The sequence below is a fragment of the Coturnix japonica genome, chromosome 5 (assembly GCF_001577835.2).
Source record: "Coturnix japonica isolate 7356 chromosome 5, Coturnix japonica 2.1, whole genome shotgun sequence".
NCBI lineage: Eukaryota > Metazoa > Chordata > Aves > Galliformes > Phasianidae > Coturnix > Coturnix japonica.
In genome coordinates, this window is record NC_029520.1 from 53,320,522 (window position 1) to 53,347,000 (window position 26,479).

Consider the following 26,479-nt stretch of genomic DNA (forward strand, 5'->3'; position numbering starts at 1 on the left):
GCCACACAGCACCACTCACCATTTAACACTTGGGTGACCTCTGTGTCGTCATTCAGGAACTGAGTGATTGAGGAGCTCAGCTCCTTGTCTGTGTCTTCAGTTTCATCCGAGGAAACACAGCTCTCATCCTGCTGGGACAGCTCCGCTTCTTCATCTAAGAACTGTCTTGCTGCATCCTGAGAAAGAAAAGAAACCCCAAAAAGATTTTCAGTGAGATGAATCCATTACTGCTACAATGAACTGACATTACAGGAGGCCTCCCATTAAATGCTTTCATGTGCTGAGAACATCAGCCAAAAGGAGAATCCGTCCCAAGGGAACACGATGGGGAGAATGCAGCACTCAGGGCAATAAATAACATACCAGTGCCCAGGGAGTGCTGAAGGGTGAAGCTGGACTGCAAAGTGCTGGCCAAGCACGTGCACTGTGCCCTGCTGCTTGCACCTGGTTAATGCTGCAAGGAGGGGGAATGGCTGGGAGGAAAGTCTCCATAAAGAGATCTATCTTTAAAACAAAGTGGCACCAGGGGAGGCTCAGATCAGGTACTACAAAGCATTGCTCTATGGTGAGGTGTGCAGGCACTGGGACAGCTTGCTGGGAGGCTGGTGCTGCACTGCCAGGCATGTTGGAGAGGCGTTAGGACAGTGCCACCCATGGTCAGCCCTGCAGCACAGCACTGGACGTGGTAGGAGCCTTCCAGCCCAACTGCTCTCATTCTCAGGCCATAATATACATAGACACACAAACTCTAGACTGAATGACTCTTAAACCAGTACTTGAGCCATCTTCCATTTTCATGTTTTTTTAAACCTGAATGCACACACGTTAGGGTTTGTTTTCTTATTCTCCCAATTTGAACACAAAGTTAAATCTCACTAGTTGTCTCTTTGTTTGGTAACACATGCTGCTCAAAAGAGGCTTTTCTCTGGGCTAGATCTTGTGTTGCAAACACAAATACATTTATATTTGTACATACATGCAAGACAAAGCAAAGCAGCTAAACGCACTGCAAGCTGAATGCCAGCTGCTCCCGTTGTGTGCTTCAGCCCACTCAGAGGGACAAGGGAAGCCATACCTTACGTGTGACGCTGCTCCTGACCTTCGGACGTTTCACACCCCTGTGCTGTGCCGTGGTGCCCACTGCTGAGCAGCCCCTGCAGCTCCTGTCTGGGATCTTCTGAAAATCCACGCTGTCATCACTGGACACGTCGGACTGGAGGAGATTCACAAACAATTCAGTAAATAAAGACTAAAGCAGGACACCCTTCAGTCACAGTCATTCAACATCTGGCACTTCCTAAGCAACACCAGATTATTGTAATTGATGACACATGTCAAAACGATGCTAATTGTTCTGCAAAAACTGGGCCTTTCAGAACAGAACAGAAAAACACATCATTTGGGATGAAAAAAAACAGATTAAATGTGGTGTGAACATTGGTTTGATTTCAGATTTCACAGAAGGAATATTTACTGCCTTTCACAAAGCTCAGCTCTCACACCTGCACCAATAATCCTTTCCCACACAGCTACAGTCATCGAAGGAGACTCTATGGGAGAACTAAAGGAAGGAAGCCCTCCAGGCTGCGGGAGCTGGGCTTGTTAGGCCTGGAGAAAAGAAGGCTGTAGGGTGACCTCATTGCAGCCTGCCAGGACCTAAAGGGAGCCTACAGACAGGAGGGGAGTCAACTCTTGTATATGGTAGATAACAGCAGGACAAGGGGAAATGGATTGAAGTTGAGGGAGGGAGGGAGGATTTAGGTTGGATGTCAGGGGGAAGTTCTTTACTGTGAGAGTGGTGAGGTGCTGGAACAGCTGCCCAGAGAGGCTGTGGATGCCCCGTCCATCCCTGGAGGTGTTCAAGGCCAGGTTGGATGGGGCCCTGGGCAGCCTGGGCTGGTATCAATGTGGGGGTTGGTGGCCCTGCCTGTGGTGGGGGGTTGGAGCTTCGTGATCCTTGAGGTCCCTTCCAACCTGGGCCTTTCTGTGATTCTGTGAAGGAATAAAGGGATTCTAATGTGCCCTTGGGCAGAACATATGTTCAATGTCACTTTCCTACTGACTGCAAGTGGGACGAACACTTACAAACACACTCCATGACTGAGTTTGCCTTATTTCCCTCCTTCAGCACAAATCCCCACTCACCACAGCCCGTGGGTGTCGGCGTTTCCTGACAGCACGGACCGGTGATTCACAGTCACTGTCATTCACAACCTGTGCAGACAGAAAGAAGTTATTGCAGAGTGGAGCTTTGTTCTGACGTTGGATGCATCCCGTCATTTTGTTTCTCTTCATCTTTTCCCCATTAAGACTCACATCAGGAGACTTCAAAACATTGTTTCTCTTATTTTTCCTCTGGAAAACAATCTCTTCTTCACTTTCACTGCTGGTTCCTACAGAAAAAGCAGTAAGCAACAATGGTAAGGAAACGTATTGTTCAGAGTGCAATGTTGCAACCACTGAACAACCAACCTCCATCTCTCTCATAATAAGGAGATTGCTTATTGATCTGTGCAGCAATCTGTTCCCTTCAGCCCTTTTAATCCAAATGAATACTCTCCAGTGGAGATGTACAATAAATCCCACTTTCCTGGAGAGGAAATGATTTCCCCAGGCAGTACAGACACACAGAAAGGGAGGAGGAAAATGAAATGGGAGTTGGGACACGTGGAGAAGCCGCCCTAAGAAGGTGAGTCCAAGTGTCAGAGTTCTGGAGGCATTCTGTATCAGGTACAGCTTTGGATGCGCTGGAACAAAACCAGAACTCACCCAACAGTTCTCTCTAATCACGTTTCAGACAACTGCAGCCTCTCTGACTCTCCGCAGAGGGCTGCTTATGATTAAATACATGAACGTGATAAAGGGAGAGAATTGGTTCTGCAAGAGGTGCCTGAGAGGAGGAGAGAGCTCCAAGGTCCCAAAGGCCAACCCCACCTACACCACACACACCGACCACATCCCTCAGTGCCACATCCCCAGGGTTTTTGGAGTCTGACAGATGTTGGATTCAGCAGTACTTGTTAAACATGAAGGTAACGGTACCCTGAATTCCCTACCTTCTGCAGGAAACACACATGAAGTATGAAGGTTGGTGCCTTCCAGGTTCTCAGTTCTTCTTCCAGTGGGATCAAGCGCATCCAAGGCTGAACTCCTAAAGCTCTTTCTCTGTGAGTTTGCATTCTCTTTATCCATAGGACGAACCTCTGGAACTTCTTCCGTGACAGCAGAGAACACGTTCTTACAAATCCTTTTAGTAGCTTCAGCACTGTTCACCTTTCTGCCCGTTGGGGTAGGAGGTGAAGGAGGTGAGGCTCCCTGTGGCCGCCGTCCCGTCCTGCCCCCTGGTGTCCCCCCGGGCACTGCTGTGTCCCTCACGTTTCTGCTCTGCTGAAGCCGTGGTGTGGAAACGTTTCTTCCCTCCAGATCTCTGCAATCCCATTTTGGTGATGTCTGAATCCTGCAGCCATCATTCAGAGATTTTCTATTGGCGGTGAGCTGAACACCCGCACGACTCCCCGAGGCACTGTTTAACTCGGGGGCATTCATGGCATCCATGCCTTCAGTGATTTCCTCCTCACACTCTTCAATGGAAAACCCCAGATCGAAGTTAACAGAAAACAGCTCCTGAGAATAGTCACAGAGGTCACTGGTGTGCAGGGCCTGCTCAGTCACACTGCCATGGCCCCACGCTCCCCTGGGTGCTGTTTCCCCCCGTGCTGCCCCTTCCCTGCAGGCTGTGTCCCCATGTGGGCAGCCCGGCCCTGAGGGCAGCAGCTTTGGGTCTGGCCCTGCAGTGTGTCTGCCTGAACCCGACCTGAGCAAAGGCTCCACGTTCACAGACGTCATTTCATCATTTGCTTCATAGACATGTTCATCTTCAAACAGATGTATACTCTTCTCTTCATCAACAGTCACATCTTTCTTGTTCGGCTCTAAATCTCCTTGAACAAAGTGTTTATTTGAAGGGTTATTTGTGTTATTTGCTCCGAATCCCTCCTTGCCCAACAGACTGTGGAAGCTGCCACCCCATGGAGGCCTCTCCTTGGCTCCACCAGCAGCTGCTGGCGAAGACGATGCAGGTTTTGAAAGGCAGGGATTATCAGAAGCACCTGGGTCAGCAGCGACCTCCAGCTCCGGACTTTCAGCAGGCAGCAGAGAGTGAGAGACTTCTAAGGAAGAGGGAAAGTCTTTGTCTGGCAGTTGCCCTGAATAACTCCTGCAGGACAGCTGTGGAAGAGGGCACAGTGTTTCCTCATGTCTCAACAACTTTTCAGAATCTTCAAGTTCACTGACAGGGGGAGGAGAACGTGCTAACAGCCTCTTCACACGGGAAAACGCTGCTTCTAGCCTGGAAAGCTCCTCAGAGGAGCTCATAGGAACAAAGGAATCCACGTGTGATTCTGGGAGGTAAAATAAGTCAGAGGACACAGGCGATTTCTCAGCTGTGAAGCTGCCATAGCCCAGATCTCTGTGATTCGGCTCCACTGAACTGCAGCACTTATCTAACAACCCGAGATCCTCTACTGCTGCACTTTCATGAGTTACAGGACTTCCACCATCGTCACATAAGTCATTAAATTCATTTAAGTCAAACATCACCTTCTCTATTTCCTCCTCCTTTTGGCTGCCCAGGTCAGCACTCTCCACTGGAGTGAACCTTCCTGTTGAGAAGGGCTCTGAAGCTTCGGTGTCTGTAGGCAACTCAGGCTCCTCCAAATCCAGCCCAGTTGTTGTTCTGGGAGTCTTTGTGTTCGTTGTTTTAAATATAGAGAAGAATTCCCTCTCATGGTCACCGATATCAGGTACAAACGTCCTTTTTGTGCGTGCCATGTCTCTTTTAGACAAGCGAGTCTTCTGAGCTAACATGGAACTGGTTGTGGAAGGATGGCTTTTATTCCTTAGACCATGAACGTCTTCAATGCGTAGGTGAGGCTGAAGCTCCAGGTCATAGCTGCAGTCTCCCTGGTGAAAAACAGGGTGTAGTACGTACCATAAGTGCAAAAAGGCCCGCAAGGATTTGTCATGAGAATATTGAAAACAAGGGACAAAAACAACACAGGGGTTTTCAGAAAGGTAAAAAAAAAGAAAAAACAAAAGAGGAAATGCTTTGCGTTTAAGGTCACAGCTCTCAAAGAAAATGTCTCACTGCAATTCATGCTTGAGTTGTCAAACCTGAAAAAAATAAGGTCCTTGAAACTCCTGAAACCCACTCATAGTCCCGAGATAACGTTATTAGAGCGGTTCTGCTTCAGCTTGTGCCGGCCACTGCTCAAACTCCAGCATCTCCCCATAACATCCATTACCCCTCCACCCTTCACCCCTCACCCTTGACCATCTGGTCATCCCTTCCCAAGACGGGGAAGAAACTGGACTTGCTGATCTCAAAGGTCGTTTCCAACATGAGTGTATGATTCTACTAAACAACAGAGCCAGATCTTCCCCAGCCAGCCTGCCTGCAGCTAAGCTGTCTTCTGCTGTCAGGCTCCTTGTGGGAGCCATCATGGGAAAGAAGGCTGAAAAATACTCTGAAAATCATTCCATCCATCCCACTGCACGAGGCAGAAAGTCCCACCTACATTTAGTGCTGCCTGCCTCCTCCAGGAGTGTTCCTGGGAACTGCCCGGGGCTGAGATTCCAGGCTGCCTTCCATGCCTATGGGAACAGCTTACACCCCAACACAGCTTTGGATACGCTCTGGCTGCAGTAGATAAAGCAGACTATCCAGTATTAAGAGTTCATTGCTCAACTATTAGTAATAATAGTGATAATAAATATCTATCATTTTAGTTTTGAATATGAACTTTGCAAGCGGGCCACAGAAAGGATAATAATCAGAATGAATAAGGAAGAATCAGTGCACGGACTGTTTTGAGGTCAGGGGCACAGCTGGCTACAAATCCTGTTTACTGCAATGACATCTGTGCCTCAGAGATGAAGTATGTCATCTCCATAAGGTCAGAACAGCGGAATGGAGGAGAAGGGGGAAGGGGCTCCAATGCTGGGGCCATGAAATACCCACTCCATTCGCCACAACAAAAGATGGTTCTCAGTTGCCACACACTCACTGCCTGTGTTTAGCCCATCTGTTACAAATAAGTATATCCAAAGAAATTAAAAGCCAGGATTCCTCACAAAGAGCATGTAAAGGAGATCCTTGGACTACACACATTGACTCATAAGAAGTGTTACTGCCAAAGCAGAACAGAAAACAATGAGTACAAACAGGGGTGAGTTCCAAATGATTGTTTATGGCCAAAACAGAGACACAGGATAGGGAAGTTTTCATCTATTAACAAAGAAGAGCAGTAACAAACAACAGCCAATAAAACCTGGTCAAACAAACCTTGCACACGTCCTCAGAGATCGTGCATTTGGCTGCCAAGGTAACAGTGCTGACAGTGTATGTCCAGGTGTATGTAAGTAATGACTGAATGTGGCACACGGCTTTGACTGAAGTATCTAACCATTGTAGGAATACAACAGATATAAAAGGGATTAAAGACTGATAGGCTGTAATTATTGCTTGGAATATAACGGATATTTGAACACACACATTGAGGTGTGGTTAAACTTCCTCAGAGGTTGGAAAAGATCCCCAAGATCCTCAGTCCCAACCCCAACCCATCCCACCATGCCCAATGACCTCAGTGCCACATCCCCATGGCTCCAGGGACGGTGACCCCTAACCCCCCCCAGCTCCCTGGGCAGCTGTGACACTGCAGCACTGCTCTATGGGAGAAGAAATGTTTGTCAGAATCCAACCTGAGCCTCTGGCTTGAGGCCATCACCTCTCATCGCTCAGCTGCTCCCCATAGGCTGCGTGCTTCAGGCCCCTCACAGCTCTGTTGTCCTTCTTTGGAAGACTTCTGGATAACAGAGGAATCAGTTCTCCTCCAGCCACTTTCACGCCTACTAAAAGAGCTTCTCCTGATGCTCTGGAGGAAGAAATGCTGTCAAAAACACTTTGGGGATGTTCAAGTTCACTATATTCAGCCAGAGACCCTTAAAACGACCCATAGTTGATTCACTGCAGAAGCCTAATGACATAAAAACCACTTTGCCCTGCAGCAGCTGTGCTCTTTCTCTTGCTGACAACAATTACCAATGGATCTAGCAGTTCCAACACTGCCATGCTTTCAGGCAGCTCCTTTGGAACCAATCCTCCACCAGCTCCCTCTTACTGTCCCCACAAACACATCCTCACACCAAGTCACTGCCACGTCCCACAGCTCCAGCCCCTGCTGATGGGAGCAGCTGGGAATTCCTCACAGGGCACCACCTGCTCCTCTTCATTGGCAGCTGCTTATCTGCTTATACTAACATTACTGACACACAGCGCTGAGAGAACATCAGGCTGTGCACCAAGAACACACTTTAAAAGACTTATTAGTAAAATCAGGCTTCTGCAGCCTAACAGCCATCAGTAGGTGTCATCAAAGAGGCAGAGCAGATATTCCAGAACAACAAAGTGTCAGAAAACAAACAAACCTAAGGTTTAGCATCTGCTTCTTTCACAAGACTTTCAGTACAGAAGTGGCAGCTAGTTGCATTAGAGGTGTGTGATGGTAGTGCAGACTGCCCTGTTCTTTGACATCACAGGTTATTACAGCTGACATTTGCCCTTTCTCAGCCCGGGATGTCCCTGCACCAGGTAGGGTAGAACACACAGGGAGCCATGGCTCAGTGGGCATGGTGGTGACAGCTCTATGGTTGGACTTGGTGATCGCAGTGTATTTCTACAGAAACACAGAGAGAAACTTGCTCCTGTATTTCCATATCCCTCAATATATGGATAGCACCTTCAGTGATGTCTGGCGTAGAGGAGCACCTACAAGAGGCACCAGAGGACTGACACCCTGGGAATGATTAGTGGAGAAGAGCTTTGCCACATCAGTTTTCTGTATCAGCTTAAGGAACGACCAACCAGTTATTTACCTACATACCTCTACCTTAGGGAAGAGCACGCAGCTACTTAAATGCACAGACCTAAATGCAGAATTCCACTGCAGCTCCCTCCCAGAATCTGATCAAATCACACAATGGAACCAAACAGCACAAACCAACAGCAGCCAGAACCTACACACCAAGGGCTCTGGGATGTGCTCCAGTCCCACACTGACAGAGGGAGGGACAACAGGAGTGAAAACATTAACAACAGAAGCTGGGAATCAGCAGGTGGAGGCGTGCAGTGGTGTTATGGATATCACAACGTGGAATGCACACAAAGCTGCTCTTGCCTGCAGGTTTAAGGCTGCCAACCCTCTATCGCATGTTTTACATGTTCCTTGGTTTCCCTATGGTACGACACGATATCTAGAAAACTGAGAATGCTTAAATTAGTTGGAAAAAAGTCCTTCTGGCTGATATACCTGACTCTGGCCAAGACTTCCATGCAGCGCTGTACAGGATCAAGGAGTCAGCAGTGAGCACAGCAGGAACATCACCTCAAATCAGCACAGCTAAACCCTTCCAGGTGCCACACAGTTCCCGGTCCCATTCATTGCCCTTTCACATGGCTGACACCCCAAAATCTTTTGCCTAATCACTTTCCTGTTCTCACTGTGAGCATAAAACCCCATAGGAGCATTCAACACAAAGCACCTGCAATTAAAGGTTGGAACCATCTAAACAAGGTCTTAATTATAGTTTGAGCTCAAAATTATCTGGCAGTAAGATCAGAAGGATTGATATGGCACAAATAAACTGTTTTAATTGGGGAGCCGAGATTTTGGGTCTCTCTAGTTCTGCCTGGCAGCCTCACTGCCTAAGGACAAAGCAAAGCTCCTTCCCACTCACACCACGAAGCACTGCTTTTCCTGCTTGTTTCTCTGCAGTGAATGAGCAGGGACACTTCTGCATGCATCTTGTTGAGAACCCCAAGAGAAAGTATTTGGTTTATCTGCTCACTGCAGTCTAAGCCAGGTTTGGAGCCCAGCTATTACAGGATTTTAGTGGCAGTTCTGACCTCATCCCCTAAATGGCATCTCTCGAGGTGTTTGGTACCAGAGAGAACCCGAGGGAGAAAGAAAGAATCCTTCTAACAGGAGACTTTGGTCTTTCTCTTCTCTTTCTAAGGAGAGTCTTTGTTCTGACCGAAACTTCCAAGTTCAGCCCTCAGTGGGAAATGGATCCTGGCAGTGGTACTCTGGCATTTGACAGCATGAGGACTGTCCAAGAGTCATTAACAATTGTCTGCCCCCAGGAAATAAGAATGCTTTTGCACATCAGGTTCCTGCTGCATCTCCTCAGGAGCTGGGGCAGATGACATCCCAGCAGAAGTGATTACTTTGCCCTGACCTTGTTCAGAGGTACAGCTTAATTCCCAAAAATGCTGAAAAGCTATTATTATTTTGCATGAGGACAACTCCATTTGTTCCCATGTTACAGGACAATCCCTGCTTGTAGTCGGTAGAAAATCCAGGCCCATCTGCCTTGTTGCTGCAGTAATAAAGGCAGGCAGGTATTAAAGGCTTTTCTGCAGGGATGGGTATGTTGCAGGGCTCTTATTTGGAAACCATTCTTCATCCCCTCTCCAATGCGCCTACTCTTCCACTACACTATTAAAAGCATATGATTGTAATACAATCATAATTATTTCACACATTTTCACTTCTTTCATTTAAAAACATGTAAGTCTCTGAATCTTTTTAAAGGTAATGTAAAACATGGCGGCATTGGAGGCTTCTTGGAAGCATTAATTGGATGAGTACAAGGAAAAGAAAACTCTCAGTGCTGATACAGTCTGGGCTGCATTTAGTCCCATAAACACCTCCATACCCCAGGGCTGGCTCGTATGAAGCTGTTACTGATCTCTGAACGAGATCCTTCCCAAGAAATAATTATGTCCATTAGAAACTCGCAGAACATTTGTTATTCAGCGGAAACAACGCTTCGCCTGGTTTTGTATTTTCATCCCAAGTAAGAAAATAACGTATAGAACTGTGGCTTGAAGCTCCGTCACAGCTATTTAAGGAAGCAGCTCTGACTGTACTCGGCGTTATCCCTCGGCTATTAAGAACTGCAAGTTAACGTCAGACAGATTAGCAACGATATATTTGGCTATGGAATATTTATGGTATGAACATGGGTGCACTGTAACTGCAGAGCCTGCAAAAGCTCCTGAAGCTCTGCTAGAACGTTATGGTTTCCACCCACTCACCATCAGACCAGACCAACATCGGAGGTAGATTTTCTTACAGGCTGAGCTTCTGTTCAAGTTTAACTTCCCAGAGCTGTGACATCCCTTTATCCATCCCCACCACCCAACAAAAGCATGTCCTACAATTCCCGAACACACTCACATACCAAAGCAAGGAGTGAAAATCACCACCTGCTGCAGAAACAGCCTTAGCCAAGAATGCTCAGCTCCAAAGTCGTCTAGAAAATAGAGCTGGAATTCAGAGTAACCCATCTGTGTGCTTACACTGAGCACACACGATGTAGCTGCAGCTGCACTGCCCCGGCACAGCACACCAACACAGCAGGCACTGAGTGCAGCCTGGTCTCCATGCCTTCAGCAAGCACCATGCAGCCCAGGGTCCCACTGTGAAACAGAACAGGACTCTAAACAAGGTTTGAATCAAATCCAGCAGAAGGGCATGATTTAAAACCTCACAATCTTCCCAGAGTTAAGCAGTACAGAGGCAGAAAGGTGCACAGGGCTTATCACCAGTGATTTATCTCTGGACTTCCTTCAGCTCTCTCTGTACCCTGAAGTTGTCTCTCTCGCACAGTGTGTTCTTAACCCAAACTTAGGAGCACAGACCCTAAAAGAAATTAAGACTGCCATTGTTCTGTGATGGAGAAGCTTATCTCAGCTCTAAAAATCTATTTACAACTTGCCATTAATATACTTTCCTAGCAAAGAGCACAACTACAATGTCTCTATTCTCTTCCTTGATTAGATTAGTAATTCAGTAAACTCCAGCAGCTTAGCAACAGCTTCTGATGACCTAGAAAACTTCAACACAGTAAAAAGCAATATGAGTAAAGAATATGGAAGAAAAAAATAATGAAAAAAATAATGAACAACTTCAGGTACTCTCCATCTACAAGCACTGTTGTGTACATATGTGCCTTTCATTATACACAGAGATACAGGCTATATATAAGAGTTAACAAACAAAACTGTCATCTCCCAAATGGTTTTCATCTACATTTGTTGACTACTCTCCTCTTATCCTTTAATTTTTAGGTTTTTAATTGAAGCTTTTACAGAAAACAAAAAGCCTCAAAACACACTTGTCTTAAAACATGGAAATCACTTTTATGTGATGCGTTTAATGCACATACATGATTTACTTCAGCCTGAAGCAGAGGAGGCTCAGGGGGTCTCCTCAGTGCCCATACATACCTACAGCCAGGCTCTTGTCAGTGGTGCCCAGTGCCAGGAAAAGAGGCGATGGGCACAGCCTGGAGCACAATATGCTCCCTCTGAATATCAGGAGGTATTTCAGCGCTGTGCAGGTGACAGCAAGCTGGCACAGCAGGTCTCCCTTTGGAGATGTGGCCTCTGGCTGTGCCCTGTGCAGAGCTCAGGGGTGATTCTGCTGGGGCAAGGTGAGACCAGAGGGACCTCTAGCTTTAACTATTCTATGATTCTGTGATGTTACAAAGCTCTTTCCAATTCCCATTACATCCTGGAATAGTGCTAGCATTGCTGGCACTCCATGTGACCTTTTTGGTGACCATGCAGAATGAGAGCTCATTATTCAAGTATCCTCACTGTGTATTACATAGACGTGCATGTTTTTGAATGTAAACACCTTACCTGTTCTTGTCTCATCACTTCTATCATTTCCATAACACTGATAAAGTGGTAGCAGCGCTCAGAGTGCTCAACAATACTTGTAGGAAAAGGACGATTCTGCCAAATACTCCACTCAGACAAGGACAGTTTATGAGCCGCCTCCTCTTCAGGTTTCTGCAGTTTAAGATCAACAAGGAGATTTTAGTCAAGAGATTGTTTAGCAAATCCAGTGCCTCCTTCTCTGTCAAGGACAATAACTACTGCAAACAACACAGGAAACAATCCAAATATTATCACAAATGCTGAAGTCTGGTGTGGGAAATTAAAAAGTCCCAGGCTTTGTGTTGCCAGAGCTGCTCACAATGTACAGGCTGCTTTCAGCAGGGAAATGACACAGTAATTCCTGTTCTCTTGGCTGAATGAAAGACAGCTTGTACAACTTCAATCTTCCATCAGTAACAGTCACACCATTATATAAACATGGGAATGAAAAACTGTCGTACAGTGCATCCTGCTAGAATGTCTTTGAAGCAGAAGGGAACTTTCTGGATACCGGGTGACTTTTTTTCCCCTGTTTTTAATAGGCTCATTTCAAACATCTAATTCCTAAATTCTTATCTTCAAAACCTAAAAGAAATTCCCCACATTGCATTTTTAAGACAGGCATCCTTCGAACTCTTTGTTACTCAGTGCTTCTGTTAGGCCAAGTGCCAAAAAAGCATTACACAGAGGTTGAACTCACTGATGTTTCATCCAGGTTCTCTAAGGTCTCAAAGCGAGTGCGAGGCAGTATTGGCTCCTTCACTCCATCACTTTCTTTAAGTCTGTACAGCCTGTCCCATATTTCAAATTCCCCAGGTGACAGAGACCAGTTCCCATGGCAGTGCATTTCCTTTGGATCTGAAAGGGGAGAAAATGCTGTAAGGAAAGCAATACATAGAAGGAAAAAGAAAATACTCTGTATAGCACCAGTCAAAAGAAGATCCCTCCTTTTTGCCATGAGCAAAATCAAATACAGAGAATCTGCTGTCAGAAACAAAGCATCAAAACAGACATTTGTATGTGTTGTAATTATGGCCCCATCCACAGATTGTTTTGGGAAAGGCCTCCTATAAAGTAACACTGACAGATACAAGTAGAGAGACATTCATTCAAACACCAACTGGCCTCGAAGTCTGTATAGCAAACAGGGAAAGCATCTGGCTTGAATTGGTAAACATAATTCTCCGTGATTTCTAAATGTAATTGCAGGGACAAACTGCAATTAAGCTGTGGGGGAAGTGCTGTACCTTGTTTGTGTGAGTTACTCTTGGAATACTGGAAAGCAACATTACTTGTTATGACAAAAATATTTGTTAGTCATTTCTCGAGTGGATCTCTTTTCTGCTTTAAACCACTCAGGGCATGTAGATGAGCAAGAGGACAGAAACAAAAGTATTATGAAAATTTCCCAGGAAGGAGCAAAGGGCTTGTAGTTGTGTACACACTCATAACACCAACTGGGAAGTATGGGGCATCTCAATACCTGAAGGGAACTTACTCCCAGGAGGGGAGTAAACTCTTCGAAAAGGCTGATAATAGCAGGACTAGGGGAAATGGTTTTAAGTTAAAAGAAGGAAGATTTAGGTTGATGTTAGGGGGAAGTTTTTTACTAGGAGAGTGGTTAGGCCCTGGAACAGGCTGCCCAGGGAGGTTGTGGATGCCCCGTCCTTGGAGGTGTTCAAGACCAGGTTGGACAGGGCTCTGGGCAACCTGATCTAGTAAAGGTGTATGTTTGGTGGCCCTGCCAGGCAGGGGGTTGGAACTACATGATCCTTGAGGTCCCTTCCAACCCGGGTCATTCTGTGATTCTGTGTGTGATTCTGTGAGCATCAGTGCCAGGTGAAAGCCAAGTTAGTGCTTGTGTTGCAGCTGACTGAAGACAAGGCCCTGGTGCAGGGTTAAAAAACTAAACAAACAACCCCAGAAGATTATTATTGCTGCCAGAATATTTTTGACCCAAGCCAAGGAGATGTTCAGAGACCCAATTCAGGGAGGAATAGAGACAAAACGTAGGAAACAGAAATCAAGAAACACTTATCAGAAGAGCCTGTCTCACAGCTCCTGTTATTTATAAGAACAGTTAAGTGTTAGGTTTGCTTGAGCAGTAACTACCCAGCACCCACACATCAAGACAGTATGTCAGTCTTTTGAATCAATGTGAAGCTCTGGACATCCCTGCCTGGGAAAGGAATAAAGGAGAGGCCAGGAAGAGTCCCATCTGGAGCCTAATGCCCTCGGCCAGCCCAGAGGGACTTCCACTGCCTTGCTTCAAACATGTCTTCAAGAAGTAAGAGAGCTGACTGGAACCAAGGAGACACTTCAAACAGCAAGTTGCTAGATGGGAAACAGCAGACATCAGCAAAAACCTCAGGCAAACATCCGATTTGGGACAGTTCTGGCTGCTCTTGAAGACAGTTATCACAACAGTGCAGCAGAACCTTCTGTAAAAGTTCAGGTGATGAACGTGCCATCCAGACACATTAAAGGAAACAATGGGAACAACAGATGACTTCAGTTTTCCTGTTACAGATCCAGAGGACAACTCGTTCTGACAAAGCATGAGGATCCTGTGATACCATCTGCCAAAGCAACGCACAGGGATCCTACTGTCCAAGGTTACATAGGCATGAAGGCCTCCAATAGCTTGCAACATTCAGTAACAGCTACTTTCCAAAGCTCTGTGCCCAGTAATCGAGTTATTGCGTTTCTGTTCCTATCAGAACAAACTTTCAGGCAATACAATGTACTCTGTACCTGACAAAACACAACAGGTCTCTGTGAGAGAGGAGAATGGAAGAGAATCCCCTCGGCTTGCAGAGAGCAAAGATTAATGCCTGACTTACAGGCTGCTCAGCTCTTCTCCAGAAACAATTCCATACAGCATGGAGAAATGCCCAACGTCTGACCTGAACACCTGAACATCTCAGGCTAAGGCAGGAAAGCAGGAGCTGGAATTTGGTCGTCTTCTCCTTTAAGGTGCAGTTGCTGTCACACAGGGAAGGAACATGGAGCAGACTGAAGGTTTGCCACAGACAAATGTGAACACCAGATGAACCCCAAGAACAAGTGAAGGATCAAGAGCAAGGAAGGATAAATGAGAACATACGCAGCTTGTTCTTCCACCTTCAGCTTTCCAGCGTGGAAGGGAGAACTTGGATGAGAATGGGAAAATGTATAAATTGAAGAACATTCTCTTTGCTTTGAGATTTGCCTTGAATATTGTTTAAATTGGCAGCAGGCAGTGCTTCATGCAGTAATGAAGGGGACCGGAACACAAAGCTGGTGCTCAATATGAAGAAAGAATCAGTAATTTACACACTTGTAGCACTTGTTTGCAAGACAGGCAGTCAATGCCATCCATCCTCAGCCAGGGACAGCTCGCCGCCCACACCAAGTACTTCAGTTGTGGCTGCTGCTAACCTACTTTGCACAAAAGGAACCTGGTAATTGTTGCAGCCTGCCCAGTGCTATTCCCTCAGCAGGAAACAGGCTCAGCCAATTATCTGCTCTATGCACCTTGTGCCTCTCAGTCCTATTTTCTAGGACGGACAGACAGATTTTCTACAATGATTAATTCCACATTCTGCTCTGCTCTTTGTTCTTACAAGTTGTATCTTTTTATGCCACCACTGTTTTTCCTTACTGGGTGCTGCCTGGGTCGTGTGCAAAGCCCAGATAAGCACGTCTTACAGAGGCATGGAAAAAAGTGATCAGGAGGAGCATCAGAGCTGTGCCATGGCCGTGTCTGCAGCACAGGCAGACCCACAGACAGGTTATGCTGAGGATGGTATGTACAGACTGATTTACTGATCCTAATCATTCTCCTTCACATTTGTCCCACAAAAGATGCTGAAATGGGAACTGTTCTGCAGCCAAAGAGGAAAGTGATAATTTCTGCATGATTCTGTAGCTTGCTTCCACATATCTGTGCTCAGGCTTCTTGATAATAAGAAATTCTGCATTCAGAAGAGCTTAAAAACCACTAACCTCTAAGTCTAATTACTTACTAATTACTAATTACTTCTCAAACCTTTCAGGAGCTTCTTCCTTCAAAGCATTTGCTGCTGGTCTTGAAAATACCAAAAGCACTTAATAAAAGAGATTGTGAATGATTTCCAAGTATTTGTAACATTTGGCTTTTTCATCCTACCCTATAATCTTTTTCCCTGTCAGCGAACATTTCCCTTATTAAAACTTATCTTTCTCCAAAAGAGCTCTACGGAGAAGGATGAAACAAAGGTCTGACCTGAAGGACAGACATTTAAAGACAGAGCTGTGATGTGAGGATGTCAAAGAAGGCAGCGTCAGAGCAGAATAACGCAGCTGAAAGGTGACAGCTGCCAGAAGGGCACTTCTGCTAGAGACCCAAACTCATGTGAGCAGGCACTTTTGATACGCTGTAAGATAACAACATGATATAGCAGCTTGCAGAGTGCTTACAGAAAACAACATAATCCTCTTACCAGTGACAGAGGAGAAGAGAGCAGATTTATGGTGGAGAGAACTAGGTCTCCCTCTGGAAAGCTTTCTTGAATCGGTTGGTTCGTATTTTTCAGCAGTAATAAACATTCGGTGCAACTCTGGATTTATGCCTTCTGGAATCATCCGCGGGCTGTGCTGGTAAAAGTGAAGCATTTTGTTTCCTGAAATAGCTTTCTGGATGCTCCTTTTGTTGGACTGGCTTTGGTTGTAAGTCTGCAAGAGAAAGGAAAAGTCATATGCTGCTGAAATGAACAGGGCTTGATCAAAAGCAAAACAACATCTGAGTGTCTGTGGGATCTTCCACTGAATAGCAGGGGTTGGAAGGGCTCTGCAGATCACCTGTCCCAGCCCCCTGCCACAGCAGGTTGCACACAAGGACATCATCTCTTTGTGCCTATGCAGGACATGCAAAGCAAACGGAGTAAAAAGCCTAAGAGGTACCAAAGAACAGTGACTGTCCTTTAAATTGCAGACGTGCCCTAAAACTCCTTAATGCAAATAAGACCAAATAGAAACACAACACGCAGCTTTTCACATTCTATCAGTCAGGCAGAAGCAGGCACAACGCTTGCAAGAAACACAGCCCTTGCCTGGAGGAATCTGCAATCTGCAATAGATACAGGGATGATGTAAATTGGATTACATCAGAATGAAAGGAGGTCAAGCAAATTAAGGTATAAAGTTACTAGTTAATATCATACGTGCTTCAAGTCCTTTTATTACACTTCCTTTCATTGCGCAACAGAGAAATCAAGATGAGAACGGAGAAACTGAGGCATGAATCCAGTCCCCACAGCACACCTTGTGCCCTAACACACAGAGCAACGTCCTTGTGACAGCTGAAGTTGGAAAGCAGGGCTCCAAGGGATGGATACAGGAGATGCTCCCTGAATAAAGCTGGAAGGCGTTAATGGTGAGCTCCATTAAACTGCCCACAGACACACTGTTACATGCTGGGATCCCAGCACAGGTTAGAAAAGTTGTTTTATGGAACGAAATTGGAATGAGATTTTTGAATAACACAGAACTCCATAGAAATGCAACTGCTTAAAGAAAGCATCAAGGAATGTAAGGGACTATCTCAATATCCCATTAGAGTGGAACCTTCAGTCTTCATAAGCAGCATAAGAAAACATCTCTTTACAAATACCATTCACCTCCATTTTAAATTCTCTTCCCTTCAAATAAGCTTTTTCCCCCCCCAGACAGGGTTCTTTTGACCAGTTAAATTCCAGCTACCTACAAATTTAAATCAGAGGCACAACGTTGATAGGAATAAATCAAATATTAGTAAGACTCTGAAACTTGGGGTTTGCAATTAGCTTACACAGGTCTCAAAGCTTACAGTCATGAAACCCAACCCACCTGAGAACCAGCCTAGCAAGTAAACAAAACCAAACCCAACAAAGAACAAAATCCATTTTCAGCCCGAACAGTGATAGAGCCTACAAACGCCCAGCATTCAAGATGATGTTGCAAGATGAAAACGTGAAAATGCAGCTTCATATTACGCTGCAACCAACCCAACCAAAGAGAGCTGTCCCAGGGACTGCCAGGCTTCCTCTCACCTAAGCACTACTGTGTCATCTTGGGTCCTAAGCTTGCAGTCATACAGCTGTGGGCTGACCCTGCTCAGCCCACTGGTACAGCTGAAGATCAGTTCCCAGCTCCCAGCTTAGCTCTCCCCGGTACATTTGTTTCCCAAGGGGCAGCCAGCACTCAGAGGAGATTAATTGTGCTCAGAGTTGAGTGCTGAGATTCAGGAATTTAGCAAAAGTAGATTTCCACTTAAGCTGATCTCTTCAGACCTCATACGCAAGCTGCTGCCACTAAGCACTGCTCTGAGAGCACGGTGCGTCAGCAGCTCAGAGCGAGGCACTTCCAGCCCCAGCTCTCAGCACTGTGTTCCATCTCCTCCATGGTCTGTTCTGTAACCTTGGCAAAAAAAACACCCTGTGCTTTCTGCATCCCAGTTCATCATTTACAAACTAAGCACTTTTCACAACAAAGGCTTAGAATCACACAATCATTAACGTTGGGGAACAGCTCCAAAATCCCCTCACCCAACCACAGCCCACCCCACCATGCCCAGTGCCCACGTCCCTCAGTGCCACATCCCCACGGCTCTGGACACCTCCAGGGATGGTGAACCCAGCACCCACTGGACAACATGCCTCAGAGCATTGCCACTCTTATAGATGACATATTTGTCCTAATATCCAACCTGGAGGTCGAAGTTCTTAGCACCAAGAAAGCACACATGTTTTCTGACATACACTGTAGGCTACGATAGCTGCCAGCACGGTCAAACAAGACATTGCTGAGAGCACTCCCATGTACCCCAGCTCTAAGACAAGCACTGCACTCCAACCCCAAGGCCCCTCATGTCTCGCAGTGATGGAGGCTCACACCCACCCGCTCCTCTCGCCCCTCAGCAAGGATGACGACGACCCGGCCCTGCCGCTGCCGCCCCGTGCGGCCCATGCGCTGCACCAGCCGGATCGGGCTCTTCTGGGCATCAAAGCAGACAATGAGATCGACTTCCCCAATGTCCAAACCTTCTTCTCCGACACACGTCGACACCAGGGTGTTGTAGCCACCCTCACGAAAGCGTTTTACCACCTGAAGAAAAGAATGGATGTAACGGATTAGCCCGAAAGCCCCCAGTACAAACTTCTTCTCTGTTTAGCCAGATTTTTAACTAGAAAGAAATTCATATTTTAAACTACAAAACTCAGTCAGTCTTTCCAAATGTGTCGATTCCTTCAATGTGATCAGACACCACACTCTAATACTGTCAGTGCTGTCCTTCAGTTCTAAAACCAAGGGTATAAGAACACCTTACTCTGACTGCAACCACTGTATTTTTCCAAAATTGATCTTCCCAGCTTTACAACTATTTCTTTTTAAACTCTGCTACATCAAAACTTAAGGATTTATCTTATTTCCATATCTAGGAGGGAAAAAACCCCCAGAGCAAGCATTTATGTTTGATTATAGAATCACAGCATGCCCTGGGTTGCAAAGGCCCACAGTGCTCATCCAGCTCCAACCCCCTGCTGTGTGCAGGGTCACCAACCAGCAGCCCAGGCTGCCCAGAGCCACATCCAGCCTGGCCTTGAATGCCTGCAGGGATGGGGCATCCACAGCCTCCTTGGGCAACCTGTTCCAGTGTGTCACCACCCTCTGGGGGAAAAACTTCCTCCTCAGATCCAACCTAAACCTCCCTTGTCTCAGTTCCAAACCATTCCCCCTTGTCTTATCACTGCCCACCTTGTAAACAGCCATTTACATTCTGTAGTTTTGGATAATCTGAAAGCAACTGAACCACCTAGGAATGTATCAATGATACTTGAAGTCTCGGTCACCACTACACAATCCATATTAATCATATTTATACAATCAATATTCCGTTTCAGCTGTTTACCTCAAGCTGCTCCTTCTGGGTGAAGCCCTTCGTGCTCTTTCCCGTGGAGTGCCCAACAAAAGTCATCACTCTGACAACTGGGCTGAACCGGGACAGCATTTCTGCAATTTCCTGCACGCTATCCCGAAACGAAGAGAAGATCATCACCCTGGTGCTCACAGATGGGCTCCCGGACCTGGTTTGATCTTCTAATTAAAAAAAGACAGAAGAGTGTTTCACTGAAGAGTCCAGAGCAAAGTAAGCTGGGCATAGCAGTGAACAGCAGAGCAGCACTAGATGCACATGGTGCAGTGCAAGGGATGTGTAACAGCTGGCTGTGACTTACTGCCCCAAGTCACATCTGCCTGTACTGCAGAAGAACCCCACGACAGTAGAAAGGTTCAGAACCTTCCCTTGCTCCCCTATTCTGTAGCTTCCGAATGTTCTGCCATCACAATCCATTGTATCTCCCAGCTCAATGGCAAAGATAACCATTACTTCAAAGCAAAGTTAAAAAGACATGCACCTGTATTGGGTTTCTTAGCAAGGCACCTTTAACCAAAAACATATTCTTAATGCTACACAGAGACAAAACTTGTCTTTTAGACACTGCACTTTTTAATACTTTATTTTGAAACACATAGGGGTACCTCCTAGAGCACAAGTGTCAGCAGTAGAACAACAGCAGCATCTTTCCTACTGTGTCACAGTCAAAGCTGTCTCTCTTCAAGAACTTTAACCACATTTCAATACTCTATTTGAGTTCATCAAATTTCTCATGAATATCCATCAACAGACCAGGTAATTCACATTGAAACACAATCTAGAGCACAGTACTGCAGCCAATTCATTTATTTAGCACAGTATCCACCAGCACACCCTGCCTACAAGAAATACCCAAACAAATGCAATCAGCAGCTCTTCTGTTCACTGTCAGCACCTTCAACCGTTCACTCCTTTTAGTTTGAGCTGTCAGTACTTACCAGAACCGCCCTTCCTCCGGGACTCAAAGTGCTCTATCACTATTTCCTCCAATTTCTTTAATTTCGGATGACTGTAAATAAACTCCTTTTTACTTTCAGACACTGAAAAAAAAGACATGAAGCAATTAGAGATAGAAATGAAACAGCCACAACTATAAAGGTTCAGTGAAGTTCATTCCGTCCTGTTGCAGTTCTCCAGTGTCAGGCACACAGATGCCTGATGCCTACACTCACTGCATTCACCTGAACAAAAACTGTACTGAACTACTTACAGAAACGTGTTTGTTAAATCCAGTTCCTTAAACCTGTTGTGTCACAGTCACACTGCAAGATGCATACAGTCAAATACCAATATTTTAACCTTTTATTTTAAATGAAATTAAAAACATCAAACATGGAACTCATTAGTTAAACCCACCAAGAGATGGGAAACACCAGGAGAAGTCTGGGGAAAGTGATCTCAAATAAAGAACGCTATAGCCAGGTGTATCAGAATGCAGAGCTTCCTGCACCCACAAACTGTGCAGAAACACTCAGGGTTTCTTTCAAACAGAAAGTCAATATCCTGCCCCTAAAAGGGGAAATACTGACCTGATTTACTCTTGTGAGGATTTCCATTTGCTGAAGTCTGACACACGTCTGAAAACATGTCTGCCAGCTGCTGGTACAGCCTCATGAAGTCCTCATTGCGACCAAGTTCGTTCTTTGTACGAGTTAATCCTGTGTAAATAAGTTAAAACACCTCAGCATTCAGTCTCCAGAGCAAACCTCATCTTTGCAGTCCAACAGGTGAACTTCTCAAAAGCAGTGAACTCCTTTCAAGAGCAAAGCAGCACAAGTTAGCTCAGGAAATGCAACCAACATTGTGTAGAGCCAGTATTTATTTCCTCAGGGAAGATGCAGCTGGAGAACTGAAAGATGAAAATGGTTTGTAGGAACGGAAGCCTGTAGTCCCTGGGCAGACTGAAAACTTCTACCTCAACCACTCAGCACAAGGGAAGCCATCCAGAAGTTCTGCGGCCTCTTTAACTAATTGACATAAAAGAAACCTAGTCTGAAAGCTCAAACTAACAGACCACAAACTAATGAACCAACACGTTTCTGGAACGACCTTCTGACAGTGCAGAAAAGAATTCAGTTCTACTCAAATCAGAAAGCAAATCTACCAAATCCAGAACAGAAAAACTAGGTACTAAAAATGCTTTCCCTCTGTCACCTTTTAACAGCAGACATGAATTTAAGGGGACCAAGAATGGAGGAAGCACATGAGATGCCCTCCAGCACTAACAAGAGTTCTGTATCATCAGAGAACAACAACCTGAAATCAATTGTAAGAAGGCCAGAAGTATAAAATTCACAAGAAAATATATTAGCACATCCATACCATAAATACACGTTGTACAGACATCCCATCGTATGTGATAGGCACTGCACACATTTGGTTCAGACACAGTGCTCTGTCTAAGCTATCCCAAGTTAATGGCCAGATGACACACATGCAAACAAGAACGAAGCAAGGACCACAGAGCCTGACCATGGAGCACTGTGCACAGCCGACACCAGCCCCTCCCTGACACAACCTGCACTTTGATGCTGCCAGGTGGAAATGTCTCCCCCCAGCAGAGCTGTCAGTACCAAACCAGCTGCAGCTTCATCTCTGCACAGATCCCGCACAGCTGGGACACCAGTTCTAGTGTGATGTGCTCACATTTGTAATCTTCTTGCAAAGGTGCCCGAATCATGCATACATTTTAAGTACATTTGCTATGGGGGGAGCTCAATATTGGAGGAAATGCTTTACCAGGCAATTTCTTGGTTTAAGTTGCTCAACACTTTGCCTCTCCTGAGATATTGTTGCCACTTACTTAATTGATGCTCTCTTGGTGCCTTATTTGTTTTTTTTCCAAAATCACTGCCACACGTGCACATTTGCTTCCCCAAATTTACTCTATCTGTAGCACTGGGTTAATGCAATTCCCATAGGGTCAAAGGGAAAAACAAACACCTACCAGCCTTGCAACCCACTCATTATATGAATTGATTTGTACAAAGCTAGCAAGACAGAGGAGGTAAATTAATTGAGGAGCAAAGGGAACAAAGGAAGGACGCTTCTGGAGACTGCTCACCTTTCGATCCATCCATAATGCCACAAAGGTAGATGAATAACGATCGTGTTCCCATTTGCTGCAGCAGCTCGTAACCATGATACAAACTGATACAAAGTGCAAAATCTCCCTCAATTATGCCTTGCTGCATCCCCTGTGAAAATAAAACCGACTCACCATTAAATCAGGGAGATGATAACCAGCAGGAATCACGCTGCCATTCATATAACAAATATGAGATGAGCATCTGAACAACAGAGCCAAAGGACAGCACAGCACACAGCGAGTGTCTGCCTGCCAAAGCCTTCAGACCTGGGCCCTCCGTGAGGTGCAGTAACCTCATTTTGAGGGGAAAGTGTAACTTTGGTCATCACAAACCACAGCACAGCTTCCCAAACCATTCCGGTTCACAGAAGCGCTTCTCCTCTTTAACTCTCCCATGATAGAATCAAGAACTGCGGAACAAGTAGGTGTGTTTTATTCCAGCTGAGAACAGAACGTTACATTGGAAATCTAACTTTAAATACACCAAGAAACCTCATAAACTCTAAAGTATTGCCTTTCATTTACTACTTGAACAACATGAAGTAAAGGATGATGCTTACCATGTTCTGTGGGGAGGGGTTTTTCCTGTACTGATCCCTCGCTAGGATGACCTGGTACTTGGTGAGGCTGGGGATGTCCCGCCTGGATAAAACTCCCATTTTGATCAGGCGTCCGGCAAACGCTTCTAGCACCTGCAAACAGAGCACAGCACAAGGCATGTGGAGGATGAGGATGGTTGGCCTCTTTCACAGCTTTATTTTACATCTCTTGTGCAATAGGATTCAAGCCACTCATGTACTTTCATTTACTTGAACTGCTGAATTTTTCAAAACCAGGTGGTACTGATGTCAACACAACCTGTTCCTGTACCAGGCACAGCCAGCACCTCCAGGCTCCAAGCAGCAGAACTACCACAGAGCAGCTCCCTAAGATCTGTGCCCTCTATGGCAGCTCCTCCACCTGCTGCCAACACCAGCCCCCCATAAAACCAGCCCCAGCAGACAGACAGCCCAGGGTGGAGGTGTGTGTTGAGCAGCGTGGCCCAGCACACAGGCTGCCCTGCTTCCATCAGCCAGCAGGCAACTTATTTTTACACATCACAAGCACCTGCTTTCCACATTGCTGAACCGAGGGAGCTGACCTGAACTAACTCACCATAATCTTGTTTTTCCCCTTTGTTTTTCAGCCTTCTGTGGTCAGGACTTTTTTTTATTTCTTTATTTATACAGACTCAGCTTTGCGGGAGCACTAACTCTGTAATAATTGGGGTAATCAGATTTGTTCTACAGAATGACTTACAATCCATCAGCCCACTTGGCGAGCAGATCCCAAATCACCTCAGAGCACTACATCACAAAAACTGCGATGCATGTTTAAGCACTAAGTAACAACGCTCCATTCACCCTCCGCATGCATTTCATGCCATGCTGGGTTTTCAGAGCCCATTAAGTTGCACAAATATTATGAAAAGCCGCACTATCCGTACGCTGTCAAGCAGCAGCAGTTAGTTTAACCGCTCTCTGCTGCCGTGGTTGTTGGCACAGCTTGGTGCTGCTTCAGCTCCTTGCTCCGTGGATGGTGCCCGCATGGCACCAAGCGGTAAATCCCAAGGAAAGGGAGAGGCAATGATTGCCACCACCAACTCCAGCAGCACTAATCCCCACAAAACAAAAAGCACGCAGGGAACTTTGATAGGGCGAAGGGAAAATTGTGAAAGCAAAAGCTAAAGTGAGAAAACACGGCGCTGGGGAATTTCCACGCTGCTGGCTGCGGGCCCACAGCTCCTTCAAAAACAACTCGCTGCAGTCGGCAGCTAAGAGGATTACAACAGATAAAGGCTGCTGAGAAATAATAGAAACACAGCCTCAATTCCAAACACTGCGCACCTCAGGCTGCCCTGGGCCTTCCTACAGGGACAGCATCGAACCACAGCACTGCTCAGGTTGGAAAAGACCTTCAAGATCATCGAGTCCAACTACAACCCAACCATCCAACCCTCACTAACAGCCCTCCACTCTGAGCACTACATGCAAATGGTTTTTAAGCACATCCAGGGATGGTGACAAAACCACCTCCCTGTGCAGCCCATCCCAGTGCTTAGCAGCCCCTTCTGTAAAGAAGTGTTTCCTGATACCCAACCTAAACTTACCCTGTCACAGCTTGAGGCCGTTTCCCCTCGTCCTGTCACCACTGAGCAGATCCCAGCCCCGCTCCTGCTGCAATCACCTTTCAGGTATTGGCAGAGAGCACTCAGGTCTCCCCTCAGCCTCCTTTTCCCCAGACCAAACAGCCCCAGTTCCTTCAGCCTCCCCTCGTAGTCCACTTTCTCCAAGCCCTTCATAAACCTTGTCCTTTTTTAGATCTGCTACAGCACCTCAATGTCCTCTGTGTACTGAGGTGCACACACAGCCACCCAGAAACCTGAACGCACAAGGCATTAATTTATGGCACTTGTTTTAGTCCGAAGAGTTGTAACTTCAGAACTTGTCATGAAAATATTTATTTAGAAAAGAAATTAATGCTCTAATTAAAAATTGAAGCCCACATGAGCGTAATATCTCTGCTCCGGTCTGTTATTTCCTTTTTATTTTTGTTACTTTTGTTGCATAACATTTTTGTTTTTTAATTCCCAATTACTTGTATTTCTGTGTTTCCTCTCTTGACCTGGTTTATAACATGCAAGAAAATCACGTTGGCACTGTTTGCTCAGTGTCCAATTTAATCATCTTCTGCAAAACAAACCAAGGAAGGCTATTACAAAAGACAGCGGGATCCAGGCACCTGGAGCTTCAAAACTAACAGGAACAGTAAACATAACCTACTTAGAAGAGATACAGAAACAAGCACTACTCAGAGTGATTACTTTTATCTGGTCTCCCTACCTTTATTTCTAATTGAAAAGATAATACTCCTGGATTAGGTCTCCCGAACCTTTCCAAAACACTGACATGTTACATTACATTTGTTTAGATGAATTTCTTGCCAGGACCAATGACTTTTTCTAGCTTGCTAAATGCAATTAAAACAGCTGACAGATTTACTGCCGGTGTATACAAGGCATCTGGTGAAGCTACCCCTGCTGCACTAAAACTGCCAAGAACAGAAAGGTTTTGGCAGAACAAGAACCTTCCCAGCTCCAGCACACAGTGTGCCACGGCACCTCTAACCATGCCGTGCCATGCACAGAACTGATATGCGAGGACACGAGGCTGCGAGGTGTGATGCAGAGCTTTGTGTTTAACAAAGTGTGCTGCCTTGGAAGGGGCAACCCTACCATCCCCAACAGTTCCAGTGGGAACTGTGCACCAGCTCTGCAAATAAGTCAGCTTCAAGTGGAAGAGCCCAGGGATGCCACCAGCACTGAGCTCCATGGTGGGGAGACAGAGCTCACACACTGCTCACCAGCTGCAGGGAGCACCGAGCTCCTTCTTGTACACAGAACAGCTCACTGACATGTATGGTGAAACCTCCCAGATCAGAAGAACTGCTCGTCAACCGAGAGAAGGAGGCAGTTATTAACATAAAAACGTGTGGGGCTGCAACACAAGATGGCTGAGGAAGGAGCTGGTGCTCAGTCTGAGTTACTCTCCCTGTGTATCTCAGTGCTGTGACAAACAGGTAATCCTTAACTGTAAGGGTGAAGGGTGCTGTTACACATGAGCTTCGT

The 26,479-nt window shown here is 45.9% G+C and overlaps 1 protein-coding gene across 5 annotated transcripts in view; it reads right to left on the reverse strand.

Moving 5' to 3' along the window:
• The window catches only part of FANCM (FA complementation group M), a 52,828-nt gene that overhangs the window by 11,039 nt on the left and 15,310 nt on the right, over positions 1–26,479 (reverse strand). For 3 of the 5 annotated variants that reach the window (XM_015865897.2, XM_032444825.1, XM_015865896.2), the window contains exons 5-17: positions 23,373–23,504; positions 22,789–22,921; positions 21,254–21,382; positions 20,663–20,764; positions 19,701–19,888; positions 18,689–18,895; positions 16,255–16,486; positions 12,492–12,649; positions 11,771–11,923; positions 3,057–4,962; positions 2,146–2,393; positions 1,076–1,213; positions 20–176 (exon numbers count right to left, since the gene is read on the reverse strand). In XM_015865897.2, coding sequence (XP_015721383.1) covers positions 20–176; positions 1,076–1,213; positions 2,146–2,393; positions 3,057–4,962; positions 11,771–11,923; positions 12,492–12,649; positions 16,255–16,486; positions 18,689–18,895; positions 19,701–19,888; positions 20,663–20,764; positions 21,254–21,382; positions 22,789–22,921; positions 23,373–23,504 — 3,883 coding nt within the window. The remainder of the gene's footprint in view (positions 1–19; positions 177–1,075; positions 1,214–2,145; positions 2,394–3,056; positions 4,963–11,770; positions 11,924–12,491; positions 12,650–16,254; positions 16,487–18,688; positions 18,896–19,700; positions 19,889–20,662; positions 20,765–21,253; positions 21,383–22,788; positions 22,922–23,372; positions 23,505–26,479) is intronic. The other 2 variants (XM_015865899.2, XM_015865898.2) reach the window with 2 other exon arrangements.